We start from the raw sequence: 14,980 nt of genomic DNA on the forward strand, positions 1-14,980 counted from the left end.
AAGTAGACTCTAGTTTTAAGAAAACATTACAGTTCAGTATCTATTCCAAAAAATGTTGAGTCCTAACAATGACATCAAAAGTCATTTATCTGGAAATTAGAACCATTTTAAGGTGTTTGTACAAATTTGCAAATAACAAAATAAACAACAAAAATAATAGAAAAGACCTGTACAAAGCTGGCACTTAATCTTATTCTGCCCCAAAGTTTGACAAGTCCATTAATTCAGCAGATTGATCACCGGCTACTTGGTTCTCATCCGAATCCTGCGGCAAGACGATCAGGTTCAGTCATTCAGCAGAGGTGCAGAATGGAGATCTCAGTTCATGATTCATCACTTTAGCAGAGCACAGGCAGTGCACAGCCAAGTCCATCAAGACATGAGACCATCACAGTATTACAAAGGAGTATAAACTTTCCTTGGGCCGAGTAGATTTAAAACACACACACACACAGATACGGTTCTGTATCTACTGCATATATACAAGACTTGAAAGCACGCCAGGATCGGAAAGTCTTTTCTGCAGTTAAGTGGTGTAGTGAGTTTGGCACTTTGCTGTCATGATTCCCAATGGCACAGTCCTTATCTACAGGAGCACATAACCTGTGGGCGCTGGGCAAACATCCTGCACAGGAACGTGTTTCTGCTGCCAAGTCTGACGAAAGGAAAAAGGATTTTTTTTTTTAAATCAAGAAAACTAAGAGGAGGGGTGAAGGGCATCTTTGGACTGCTCCTCAGTTCCCGCTGTCAGACAATCTGAAGGACTTTTAAATGTGGCCTAAGGGGGGAAACACACACAATGAAAATATAGTCATATTCAATTCAATTTACTTAATCAAATTGGGGTGGGGGAAGCTATAGCCTTTTCAAACAGCCTCAAAATCGCTTAACAGGTAAATTTTTTATTAATTGAAAAAAATGGAAGAAAAAAAAAAGACCTCTGGTGTCTGCTAGGTATGGAATGTGTTCGCTTATTTAAGAGCGTGGGAAGGAAGACGAGCTGTTCGACAGTGAAGAGAGAGTCTCAGAAGCTGCTAAAGCAAGCCGCACCCCATTTTACCCTCAAGAGGCAAAGAGGGACAGAGGGAGGGTAGGAGGCAGGGAGAGAGGGGAAGGGGGGGGAAGGGGGGAGGAGTGGACAGGGATAGTAACAGGTACTTCCTGGCAATGCACAATCAGGTGATGCTAGAACAAAGCCTAGCACAGCCCTGGGTGTAGCTCTGTCAGAGTGCTGCCCTGGGTTAGCACCAAGCAAGCACGTGTGGAAGGGGAGGCTGGTTACAGAAGACCCTGTCTTTAACTGGGGTTTTTTAATTGTTGGGTTTTCTTCCTTAAATGTTTAAACATGAAGACACATGGTACTGTGTCCCTTTCTCACAGGGCTTTGATACTGGAGTGAATAGACTCACCTGCTCGCTAACTCCTAGCCTGACACCCAGCTGTGTGTTGTAGTCTTGACACTGTGTGGGAAGCTTTGGTTGGGCAACACATTATCAAAGTTAAAATCCAAGGTATCTCCGTCCATGAGGTCGTTCCGAATGATGGACTCCATGTCACAGTCCAAGCGCTCAATAAACATGCCATCCAAGTCACTTGGGAGCTTCTCCTGGTGGAGGACACCCATCCTACCATAGCCATTGCAGCTGCTCACAGAGGAGTAGCTGCCCAGGGCACTCATCTGCATGGGGTGGGACAGAGGCACTTGTAAAGGTGTCTTCACTGGGGTCAAGCGGTTCATGGCAGATGTGTGAGGCATGGTGTTCACCACATGGGGCAGGGCACGGCCATTGACTGAAGAAGTTTGCTGTGCATGTCCAGGGTGGGTGTGGGAACTGGGGTTCATCATTTTGTTATGAGGTGCCTGGCTGCCATAGGCTGGCATGACTGAGTTAGGGCCCATCAGTACATTTTGGCCCAGGACCCGACTGTTGGGTTGAGCCACTCCAGGATCAACTGGTGACATAATATCATTGTGGGGAGGAGAGTCAGAAGTCAGCAACTCTTTCAAGAGTCCTGGGGCACAGTTATACTGGTTCAATCCTCCATAACTTGATTTGCTGTCCTGAAGTGTCTGCATAGGCATCTGGGGCACAGGGCTCATGCTGGATTGGCCGTACGTGTACTTTGCGTAGTTGGGGCTGGGGGAATTTAGACTGGTGTTTGGCGGTGCAAACGAATAGCAAGGTGTCTGCTGCATCATGCTGCCAGGCGAGGACTGGGTTGACACAGTTAAAGATGTTGGGGACGAGAGAAGATTGAGGTTATCCAGAAGGTTCTCCATGTTTTCTGGATTGCTGATTTCAGACAGACTGGGCAGTGTAGACGCCATCTTGGCAGCAGAGGGTGGATACACCAGGGAATGCACATCCCCATCTCCCAGGTCATCCTGTTCTGTCATGATGGGAGAAAGTCTCCCACTGATGGTGCTAGCATTTGAGCTGGTTCGAGGACGAAATGTACTCCAGTTATCAAAGTCATCATTGCTGTGGGACCCAGGGCTTGCAGGCCATTTAGAAAACTGAGACCCAGGGCTATCTCCAGGACCCTCTTGCCCGGACTGGAGAGACGCTTTTTTCTTAGCAGCCCGTCCTCGGCTCTTAGCAAATTTACTGTTGTTGTCCATGGATGCAGCTCTTCTCCGGGGTGATTTCCCACTCTTGCCTCCCTCTGGATTGAGCATCCACCAAGAACTTTTTCCAGTTCCTTCATTCTGTACTCGAATAAACTTGCTGTGTAGGGACAGATTGTGGCGAATTGAATTCTGTAAAGCAAGACAATATGTTAGAAGTACAGCACTTCCTTCCCCCTTGGACAACTTACTGTTCAACATGGGTCGTGTGTGTGTGTGTGTGTGTGTGTGTGTGTGTGTGTGTGTGTGTGTGCGTGTGTGCGCGCGCATGCACGCATGCATGTAGATAACGTTTGCAGTCTCTTCTCACCTTCTACCTTTACTTGGGTTCTGAGGATCTAACTTGTACAGCAACAAAAGCCACCACCTCATTGGCACTAAACTGTAGTAATAAACTCACTATAAAAGGTCTCAAATTGGTGTAGGAAGAATAGCATCTAAAAAAAGGGCACTTATTTCCCTAATGAAATAAGCTCAATAGCTTTTATACATGCATACACACATATATTGATTTACATAAATTTCTTTTATACAGATTTTGACCCTGACTAAAAACAAAGTGATTTTTTTTTCCGTGAAATAAACATCATTCCTATAAAGTGACATCCTCTGTTACCAGGCCCAAAGGGTAACAGAAAAGGAGATCAAGCAGGATCTATCCCTACTCAGGAACAAAAACCCCAAAGCAACACACAATATCTACTTATAATCTCAGCTGATGGGAGAAAAAGGCAGGAGGACTTTGAGTGAATCTGAGGCTAGTCTAAACTATCTAACTCACCCCCCTCCCGATAGATAGATAGATAGATAGATAGATAGATAGATAGATAGATAGATAGATAGATAGATAGACAGACAGACAGTCAGTCAGACAGACAGACAGACAGATAGATTCCTCCAAAAGTTAAGACCTAAATTCTTTTATACCATCAGTCTTTGTATCAGGCAAATAAAAATAAACATAAAGAAAAGTTATTTTCTTGAGAAAGTTAACTTCCCATAAAATGCAGCATTCAAATTTGAAAACTCAGCTCTAACCAAACCACTAACTTCAGGACACTGTACAAAGTATGCCACCCAGAGAAGGGATACCAGGGTGAAGAGAGCTCCCCTAGCTGAAGCCCTTCTGTTCCTACTCAGGGCACGTGCGGGTAGACAGGATGTTAACAACAAAGCTACAACAAATGTGTGCAAATTGCAAACACACAGGAGAATATAGGTCAGTCTCTTAGTCCTTAAATGAAGATGAGGAAACCCCAGTGTGACATCTGACATTTGGGGGATCCTGTGGCACAAATCTGGGAGTGCGAAGGACATCTAGGCCAAAGAGGCACCTGTCTTAAGCTTTCTGTCCTGGTCTGGTTGCTCCGTACTCATCTGCAGCTCTGAAGGGACCAAGTCCAGGGCAGTATTCTGGATAACTTAACCCTGGCTTCTCCACTTGTTGGCCAACTTCTCTGCCAACCAAGTGCAAGGCTTAGTTGCCCAAATACTCTGTGACCCCTCTTGGACCACAAAAAGACTCTAATTAGATTTGTGGTCACCCAAGGAGGCAGCCACAATGCCCACATCCTCATGTTGTTGACAGGGAATAAAGGTGCTCAGAGTGCCAACCATTGTACCAGACCAGAACAATATAAAGGGTCAGACTTCTCCATGACCCTGAGCACATTCGTGCCTTTTCTCAACAAGAGATGGAAAACAAAATGAGCATGGTGGTAATCTCATTTTCTAAAAAGAGACAAAAGTCAGACAGAGGCCCAAAGAGAGCTTAGAAACCCCTATTTCAAAATGTATTCTGCACTACATTCCCTCCAAGAATTGCAACACAACAGCTATGTGTTAAGTCCTTCTGCCAGGATGCATGGTGAGGGCGGATGAGACATGGCCCAACAGGAACTTTCTGGTTGGATGCCAGGCAGGTATGTGGGTATGTGGCAGTAGTGGTCTCTTCTGAGGCTTCATTCTGTTCTTCCACTTATGATCTGTTATACTATATCTAGGCATGTTATGAAGGGCAAGGTCTTTAACTCCAAATATCTCCCAAAAGGTTAAGGAATACACTTCTTCATGCAGTATCTCAATCCCATGTGTCCCCACCTCCCTGTCCCCCTCCCCCTCCCACACCCAGAGCTTTGGCCACTGTGCCCACCACTACCAGTGAGCAGAATTCCAATTCCTCCGCCGCAGCAGCAGCAGTAGCAGCAGTCTGGGCAGGGCTGGAGAGCAGCCCGCCTGGAACTGCATTCAGGGAGGGAGGGAGGGAAGGAGGGAGTCTGCGCATTTGCACGAGGTCCCATCAGGACAACTGTGGTCTTTAAACACAGTAGACACACAGATAAGCGCTGATAAAGGCTCTCAGAGAGAGGAAGCTGGACTCCTGGCCTGTCCCATTTAGTTAATAATAAAGAGAGTATAGGGGAGGAGATCCTTCCAGATCAGCTTCCTGACTGTCTGAAACTAACAGGGGAAAGGGGCACAGCTCTATAAGCCCAGGGTGGCTCTGCCAGACTGTGGCGAGCACACACAGGGGAGGGGCATTTTCACCAGGACCAAAGAAGATGTAATAGCAAAGAAATCTCCTCAAAAGTTTAAAAATAGTTCACTAACTTCAGGGCTAGTATCTATTAAATGCTTGGACTTCTGTTTGTTGGTTTTTTTTGTTGGCCATAGCAATCCTTTACTTATCAAAATATCACACTACATACTTTTCTAAGGACATTTCAGGTCACTCTGAGTAATAGAGCTGAATACTCACTTTGCCAACAATTACCCACCCACCCCCACAACAGGAAAACGTTTGCTGTGCAGGGCTTGTTACATAAATTCCTGTTTTTCATGTAGCCAGTAGGACACTGCAGAGGGGCAGGCTTGAGGGGCTATGTCCACGGCTCTCTGCAGCAGTAGAGCTATGAGATTCTGTGCTCTCAACATTCTCTCCCAACAAGCAGTCTGTGAGGAAACAGAAGGGGAATGAGGCCCAAGTGCTGCACACACACAAATCCTGATCTGTATGATAGCACTGGAGAAGAGCTAAGGCAGCAGCCATACTTCCCTGCTGGCTTTCTGCGCTGGGTGAAGCCTCAGGCACATTCCTGCTCTGAAGCTTCCTGAATGGCAAGCACATTCTAAGGAAGCTGAGAGGACAAGCTCTGGCAGTGAAGTAGACACAAGCCTGGTGCACTGATGTTCAACCCCGCTCTGCTCCTGAGTACTACTCATGCCCCTATGGACCTTAAGAGTTCCTTAAACCCCAGATCAAACCCAAGTTTCTAACCTCAAAGCCTCTAATAGATGCTCTACACAGATAAGTTCAATAAAAACGTGTTAACTGACACCCCAAAAACATTACAGGGAAGATGTGACTTAGCGTACATCTCTTAGGCATTCATGCAGACAGATGCTGCTGGTCCCACTTCAAAAAGGGGAAACTAAAGCAGAAAGAAGCCCCCTTCCATTAGACAGAACTCAACAAGGCCTTGTGGTTTGTGACGCTTATCCACAACACTGCTCAAGTTGGCAAAAGTTACCTCTTTGTATAGGAATATACATTGGGGGAGCAGAGATAATTCCACTTATACTTTACAAAACCCATAGTCTGCCTTCATGGCTAATAAATTTAAACACTATGACTTGCTTCCCAGTGGGGCTCTTCTTTATGACAGAAAACCCCAGCAGCTATACTGAATCTCTGGTGTGCACTGTCCCAGGGAAAGCCTACATAAAGAGGCTTTGAGGACTTACAAGGAAAATAAAGTGGTCCCCAGAGACCCTCATCTGCTGACAAGTACCCCCTGACTGCATAGGTGGTATAGATAACCCACACAAAAAACCTCGTGTTCAGAGTCTGGGCCATATGAGTAAAGAGCTACCAGTTGTAGAAAACTTACAAATTCTTTAAAAAATGCTAGACAAACTAGATCTTCCCTCACATCTGAACTTTGTAATTGTGCACAGCTATTACAGATACCCAGCAAGTATGGATCCCCTCCTCATGCTTCCTTTCTTACACTTCCCCAAGCGAAAACACACTAAAGACTCAAAGTAGCAAAAACCACTATTTAATAGAGTTCCGATTTGAGCTACTAATAAAATGACTTAAAATAGTGCAGTGTGCTTTTTGAGAAGGAAATCATGTCACATTTACTCAACAGTTCGTGTGTTTAGAGACATAAATTGTTAATAGTGTGCATATTATTTGACTCAAAAACATGCTTTAACAGAAGACTTACTATGGACAGTTAATCCATGTCTTTCCATAAAGATGATTTCATTTTTCAGAGCCCTATTCTCACCTGAATACCTCCTAAGCCATAATCTGTCTACACTAAAGTCTTGGCACGAGAATCTCTGGCGATCTCAAAGCTGTCCTACAAGTTCTAACACTCAGCAATTCATCTGGTGTACAGTATAAGACATGACCTTCCTTCTAGGCCACCTAACATGTAACTTGTAGATTAGTAAACTGCTGTGGACTCACATTTTGCTCTAAAGTGCTTAATCTTATTCAAATCATTCCAGAGTAAAGAAAATTCCTCAAAAGTAATCTTCCACTGAGCACAGAATGGGGGAGAGTCCACTGTCATGTAAAACAGCAAGAGAGAGGTGAGGGGACTCATGGGTAGCATGGGAAGCCTCCTGCATCTGGGAGATGCCTGATGGGGTAGAACCAAAGGTAGTAGTCCTGGGATGAGTCGGTCAGGGTCTCAATGAGTACTGGCTCTTAACACCTGTCAGTGGCTAGAGGAGAACCAAAGGGTAGGGTGGGGTAGTATGTATGCATGGAAGGGCCCGGCTATCAGTTGACACAAACTGAGGGAAATAAAACTGGCTACTTTGTTATAGGAAGTAAGGAATATATAAACAGGAATTTTAAGCCAACTTGATTAAGTCATTCATCACAAACTTCCTGTTTAACGGGCTTCCTCAGGCTTATTTCCATGTTCTCACAGCTGAACTGCAATCCTGTGTTTTCTTCCCCTTACATAGATTATAGATTTAATTCTGGGAGTGTTTAGTGTAGTTTTGATATCTTTGTCTTCAAGTAAAACCAGAGTTGGGAACTGGTTTGGGTCCGTCTCCTGGTTGGACTCAATAATGTAGCAAATATGTGGTCCAATTGTACCGACACTTCCTAAAAACACAAAGGGCTCGCCATTAGACTGTTTCTCTTGCTAATACTACAGAAATGGTCCTTGAGGAGCTTTGGGCTTTAATCACTTTAACACGTAGAACATTCCTTGTTCTTGTTGGTATACCATCTTTAGTGTGGAAACTGAGATGAACCTGCCTCCGACTACGTGTGAAGATAGGACAGGGAGATGAAGGGAGTTGAGGAAGCCCTGAGTTAGTGAAATCCTGAGCAAAGGAATATTGACACAGGCACTGCCTGTCAAGGACTCCAAGACCAACTGGCTCATGGGAAATTGGCAAAGCCATTACCCCTGTGGGCCAGGCAAGAGAGAACTGGCAAAGCTTTCTTGGAAGTCTAAGAATGAATCTTTATGAACCAACACTTATCAGTGTGTGCAAGGACTAGCAACTGTGGCTTCATAATCCGGGGTGGGGTGGGGGGGTGGGGGTGGGGGTGGGGGGACTGACACACACAAGCAGAGGGCGGTTACAGCCTGACGGAGACCCCCTACCCAGACTAGTTAACCCTTCCCCCTGTGCTCTATGTAATTAATACATATGCTGAAGTTTCAGGTTGGCTGGTAATGGTAAAATTAGAGAACCCCATCTGATCCCAGAGTCACTGTGTGTGTGTGTGTGTGTGTGTGTGTGTGTCTGTCTGTCGTCTGTCTGTCTCCATATGTATCCTTTCTTCACTCCCTTGTGGCCCCTAGGCAGGGTTCTGGGACTCAACCAGTGCAGGACATGGCAAAGGTCATATATTCTAATACCCTGACCATTTAACTTTAAAGGGTACACTTAAGAACCCCTAAGACAATAAGCAGCATTCATGAACATACAAAGAAATGCAAGACAAGCATGTCTGGTGAGGAGACAAATTACTAATAAAATCAAAGATAGAAAGTGGAGATGCCACAACCTTCAAAAGCAGAAGAAAGCTCTGAAACAGAATAAAGGTGTCCACAGCTTACCAGCTCTTTAGCCAACAAGCTTAATGCAGACCTAATATCCTAATATTTGAGGAAATGCGCTTAATGATAATAATTCTGCCAAGTTTTTGCTTCTCAGAAGGTAGAACGTTTTAACAAGCGGTGTTTCCCCTTTGCCATAAAATTTAACTGTGTGCCACAGGGAAGTGTTTCTTCAGAGGAAACCAGTTTTGTGAAAGAACAAAACTTTTCGTTTTCCGATGTGAAATGAATTCTAATGATGTGCTTTGTCCACTCCCAGGAATGAAATGCTGGGTTTGGGAGATGACTCAGTGGTAAGCGCCTAACGTACAGCACGAGGACCTGAGTTTGAATCCCCAGAACCCACACACACCTAGACACAGTTGTACATGCAAACCTAATGCTCTACAGGAAGATGGGACCCCCCAGGTTTGTGGACCTGTTTGCCTGACCAGGTGCAGAACACAAAAGGAGATCCTGTCTTAAACAAGGGCCAGTATCCAAGCTTGTCTTGTTGACTGCCACAAACATGCCTTGATAGGTCTACACCACACACAGAGAGACTAAGAGAGGAAAAGGAATGACGTGCTCCCAAAGACAAGGCTCATACTGCAGGTGAGGCTGATACCAACAGCTCTTTCAGCTCTTTCCCTCTAGTCCACCCACCAGCCACTCACCACTGTCCTATGCTTGCTAACCTGGGGAACAAACTGCTTGATATTCTATAGGCTCTGATCTAATGCCACAATACCCCACAGGTCAACTTTATTTAGTGTTAACCCTAGCTAATAAGGTCCCCATAGTAGAGCTTGGTCTCCCCTAGCTTGCAATTGTTATTATTTTTAAAGTGATCTATGGGTTTAAAACTGTTTCAAAAGGAAGCTTGGTCTCCTGGGATTAATTCCATTTCCTTCCACCATGCAGGTGTTCCCCAGAGCCATTAACCCTCAGGGAGGCACAGAGACCAAGTACTGCTAAGCCCACAGCAGTCAACTATAACTCCCCTACATGTCTATTAAAATTGTTTATGTATATGGGCACTTTGCCTGTAGTACATCTGTGTAGATGTCTGTGTCTGGTGCCCACAGAGGCTATAAGAAAATGGTGGGCTGCTGGACCTAGCCAATGGGAAGCCATGTGTGCTAGGAACTGAACCCAGGTCCTGTCAGAGAAATGAGTGCCCCAACCACTGAGCAATTTCTCCAGCCTCAAATGTCACTTAACTGGCTATTCACAATAGAAATCTTTTTTGTTGCTCTTGGCAAATAGCTCTTTTAAACACACAGGGCCCCACTGCAGGAGGATATTAAGAGGAATCTCATTTGCAGCTAAAGTGATTCTGCTGGTTCCTAATGAAAATCTTTGTCTATTTTACAGGCCATACCATTTTTCCCCCTAATCTAAAATGGTTGTATAAACACAAAGCATTAAAACGTAATTAACTACCCTATCTATTTGGCTCCAAGAATTAAAAAAAACAAAAACAAAATAAAAATCTAAACCAAGTAGCACATTAGGACCTATTTTCCTCTGATAAAGAACTTGAATTGGGTATAAAAGCAAGCACAGCGGAAAGGCTCAGATCAATTTTAAGGTTTTTAGGAAGTTAGAAAGACAAAAGTAAACTTTGTCAAAGTTAACAGCTATGGGTCCATCTACACTGCTCACTGTCTATGTCGGAAGTATGTGCCCCAAGTTATTTATATTATAATATTACATGCGACTGATATAAAGTCAGAGACAGGAACAATGAAGCCCGAGTGGATTAAAACAGTACCTCATCCACAGAATGTCCTGCCTAGGATTTTACCCTAAACATGCTGCTGCCTCTCTGAGGAAGAACCAGCGCTTTAGATACACAGTCTGATTACTAAGAACTGGCCAGCTGCTATTTGTTTCCTTTCTTTTCTTTCCTTCTTTTTAATTCCTGTTTTGGAATCCTAATAACACAATATCCATTAAAAAAGCATAATGAATTCCAAGTACAATGCTTAATTGTGAATTCTCTGCAGTGTACTGTTTTCCTGTGGGGACTACAGAGAATCTTCCCATTAGCCTGCTATTCTGGCAACAGCGACTCATGCTTGCTAAGCCACTGCTGGGGACCACCTTTATTCAACTTCCTAAAGTTTTGTCTCTAATCAAATACTAAAGTAACTCATTGGCTGACCCAGTATTAACAGAGCTATTTGGGTCCAGAACTGTCCCAAAGACAAGATGCCCCCCCCCACCACATGTGTCCAAGCCAGGGGTGTCTGCAGATTTCCCAAAGACATTAAGGCAGTGTGCCTGGAGCTGCTGCTCCCTTAGCACCACTATGCAAACAGCTGTTTCCACATGGTGCCCACTGAAGGCCAGGCCTCCCAGTCACTTTTGCTTCTTTCTTAAGACCTAGTTTCTGCCCTACAGTGAGCACCGGGCTGTGCGCAGCATTTCTACCTCTGAAAACAGAACTAGAAGATGAAAGGACCAACTGGGGCATGGGGCCTCAAGCTGCTCTCAGGTCAGGCGCATCAGCCCCTCCCCAGAGGAGGTAGGAAGGCTCTTCCCCAGGGCCAGCAAGTAACCAAGTACAGTATGCCTAGGCCAGACCCAGACGACCTTAGGCTGAGATAAGGGAAAGTAAGAGGAGGCAAAGGGCCTCATCCATCAGAGGTCCTGCCAGGAGCCCTGGCCTCACCGCTGCACAGTTTTTCTTGACTTTAACATTGCACTCCCCCCTCCTCCCCTGGATGGTGCATGCCTCTGAGCCTAGCACTTGGGAGGCAGAGGCAGGTAAGAGCTCTGAGTTTGAGGCCAACCTGTTACAGAATAACTTGCTAAGGGATAATGACCAAGGGTCGGATGACCATTCCTTAAGATGAATCCAGGCAGTGGCAAGTCATGCAGCTCCACAGTCTGACAACCAGTACTGTTGCTTCTCCAGTTGTTTTCTCTGCTATTTCACTCCACACTGTTCACTGCTACTGCTCTGAATTAAACAGAATGATTACCACTGTGGCTAACATCTAGCAAACAGTGTAATTTTTAGACATCTTTTCCAAGCTATAGTCAAGAATACTCTGAACTTCTGAAAATTCACTCACACCCCCCCCCACACACACACCCCCATACATACTGTTGGCAATGTAGTTCAAACCATGAATTAGTCTGTACCAGTTAGCTCATTATATGTGAGTCTGAGCTAGGTACTATTCTCACTCCACATATACTAGGTATGTCACAGTCACAGAGATCCTCTGAGCATGTTTGGAAAACACAAAGTCTACCATAAATGTAAAAATGCTAACAATTCCAAGCATATTAAGAGACTGCATCAAGATGTGTTTATACATTTATTTTGTTTAACTTTTTGAGACCATCTTGGCCTTGGCATTCTTGAACCTGCTTCTATCTCCTACGAATCAGAATCACCAGTTGGCACCACCATGCTCATCTCCACCTATTACTTTCATTACCAAGAAAAGTAACTTATTTACATCCAGCCACTAACATTATAATGCACAGTCAGAATCGTAAATGACCAAACACAAGCTTCCTTCACTGAGACCATCTTCCTCTCTACAAAAGCCAGCCATTTTTTCATTGTCCAAATTTACGTACGTACGTATGTACGTACGTACGTACGTACGTATGTATGTATGTATGTATGTGTATGTTAATGTACAGATCTCTTGTTAGTAAAACATCTGCTACAGGAGATGTGGTTTGTCCGTGTGATAGATTAGTCTTAGGGATATGGATGAGCACTGAAAAGGCAGGGGACCTTTAAGGAGTGCCCATGAACGGCAGATGGTCTGCTCCTCCTCCTCCTCCCTGTACTATGAAATGCAGATCTCAGGGGAGTAAGAATGGCTGGGTGGGATGGCGCAGCAGGCAAAGACAGTTGTCTATAAGCCCAATGACCTAAGCTTGATTGATCCCTGGATCCTACATTGTGGACAACCAATGCCCCCAAAATTGTTCTGCCCTCTTCCATGTATCCACCCACCCCCAACACACACACACACACACACACACACACACACACACACACACACACACACACACACAGTAATTAAAAAGAAGACTGCTGTCTCCAACTTGAAACGCATCTTTGGTCTAAGCATGTCGGTGTAGCCTGTGTGAAGAGGATAGGCTCCAGGCACAGGGCCACCCTTAGCACTGACAAACTGAAAATGGTGTGGGTTTATGTTCAATTGGCCTTCACCTTTTGTCTCATGGCTTATGAGACTAGGCTCTGTTCCCCCTTACCCACCCTCACGTTTAAAATGGCGATGCTGGAGTGGAGACTATTTGTTGAAAACAAGTTTAAAAACCTCCCTTCGTGATGTCTACTGTTTTCAAACATTTTATTCTTCTTCTCAACACCTGGCACGCAAACTCCGCTCTAACATTGTGATGGTTCGTTTTTGTTTCTTGAGGTTATTATCTAGGAGTGCCCAAATCTTTCAGGTGTTTTTGAACAGCTTAAAGGAAATCAGGTAAATAATGCCTTACAACGTAACATCGACTTATTTATCACAAATGGACATATTGACAACAAACTCTGGTAGGCTCCTGAAAGGAATCTAAGATCAAGACAGACTCATGGCTGGCCTGGACCAGTGAGTCTCAATGGAGATGGGCATCCTCCTCAGTTCCCTCATGCAGCTTTGTCAAGTGCACGGGCAGAATCCAACTGTAAAAGCTAGTGGCAGTGGCAGGGACCTTCCTCAGCCGAGAGCTCGCCTGCCCGCCTGTCATGAGGAGGCCTGTCCTCTGACGTCATTCCTCTGTTCTTCCACAAAGCAGGGACACCCAAAAGTCACAGCTATCATCAAACAAAGAGACTCTAAGAAATAGCTCAAATATTTTGTAACTGTAGGTCAACTCACGATGACAGCTGAGCATGTGCCGAGAGGGAGCGCCCGATTCACTCCCGTCATTTCAGTTGTTAGTTGATGTGGTGGTGCAGATGCAACACCAATGTTGGGGTGGCTTCAGCAGAGGATTCTGGCTTCTAGCATATGACCCTATCTCACAAAATAACAAGTAAAAGATTTCTACCTCTGGGATTCAAAAATGGATACAAAAAAACTTGTGACATACAAAAGCCTGCAACAACTTCACGTGGATGAGAAGCAAGTTGGTTCTGGAACAGGGACGGGAGACTGTGAATCAGTTCTAAGATACTGTATTTGGTTTGCGTCTTCACTGCAAAGTAACGCCATGTCATATCATTTCTGTCTGGTCTAAGGAAACTTACTTCAAGATGCAGAAGTAGATGGGAAGAACTGACTCCTGAAAACTGGCCTCAGCTGACCTTTTTGGAAGCTCCCCATTAAATGACAAGACAACAGTTTAAAGTCAAGTTGAATGTTAAGTATTTCTTAGAAGGTGGCGGCAGTGAGGATGTTGTGTGGGGGAAGGTGCTTCATCATGCACCGCACTAAGTGCACAGGATCGGCCTGGTCTGGTGCAGGTATGAACCCTCAGGTGCAACACCTGCCAAGCACCTTTACCTAGCGACCTGATAAATGCCCCCCCTAGAATGCTGGTTCTGCAGCAGACAGAGAATGTTAGTGGGTTCTATTTAAATTCCCCTTTGGTATAACATAACAGAGGCAGAGGCTGCCACGGACAGGACAAACACTATCTGTGGCCAGCCTGTGGTCAGGCCTGTCTCCACTGACAAACAGCTCCCAGCAGTGACCATCTAAGTGTGCCCTGTGGGCTCCCTGTTTCCCAAAGAACACATTTTTCTTTAACCATCAAGAGAGAGCTCTCCCTCCTCTAGTACTTCCAACGTGAAACAGCCCACCATGGTCTAGCATTCTTTCGTGTGTGCTTCAGAAGTAATGGCTCCTTTTGTGGTGAAGAGAATTCATTTAAGGAAGCCTACTTGAGATATAAACTTAAATGAGGTTTATTTATTTTTAAAATAAAGCTCTGATAAATTGTTTTGTGCTAATTTATATATAAAGCAAAGAAAATTAAACAAACTGCACTATTAATTTACAGCTTTTTGTTTTGTAGGTATAGAGTTTAGACAGGTTAATAACCTGCCAGTGTGTGCAAGTACAAACACACAGATGTCGTTTCTCTAACTGCTCTTCATGACCTACTATATTTCAAAACCAACATCTAGTGGCACATATCTTAGAAAAAAGAGATCTAATAGGTGCTAATCAAGACAGGGATTATGATGAAAATACATTATGTACATGTATAAAAGATTGTAATAGAACTCATATATAATTAATATATGCTAATAAAAGTGGTTTTA

General features: G+C 44.5%; 1 protein-coding gene across 1 annotated transcript in view; it reads right to left on the bottom strand.

Annotated features, from left to right (window-relative positions):
* Nucleotides 1–1,290: 1,290 nt before the first annotated feature.
* Foxo1 (forkhead box O1) overlaps nt 1,291–14,980 on the bottom strand; it is a 74,642-nt gene continuing 60,952 nt past the window's right edge. Inside the window, exon 2 of the mRNA XM_032898429.1 lies at nt 1,291–2,761. Within this exon, the coding sequence (XP_032754320.1) occupies nt 1,424–2,761 (1,338 nt within the window). The 3' untranslated portion in view covers nt 1,291–1,423. The remainder of the gene's footprint in view (nt 2,762–14,980) is intronic.

This window comes from Rattus rattus, chromosome 3 (genome assembly GCF_011064425.1).
Source record: "Rattus rattus isolate New Zealand chromosome 3, Rrattus_CSIRO_v1, whole genome shotgun sequence".
In the NCBI taxonomy this organism is placed as follows: domain Eukaryota; kingdom Metazoa; phylum Chordata; class Mammalia; order Rodentia; family Muridae; genus Rattus; species Rattus rattus.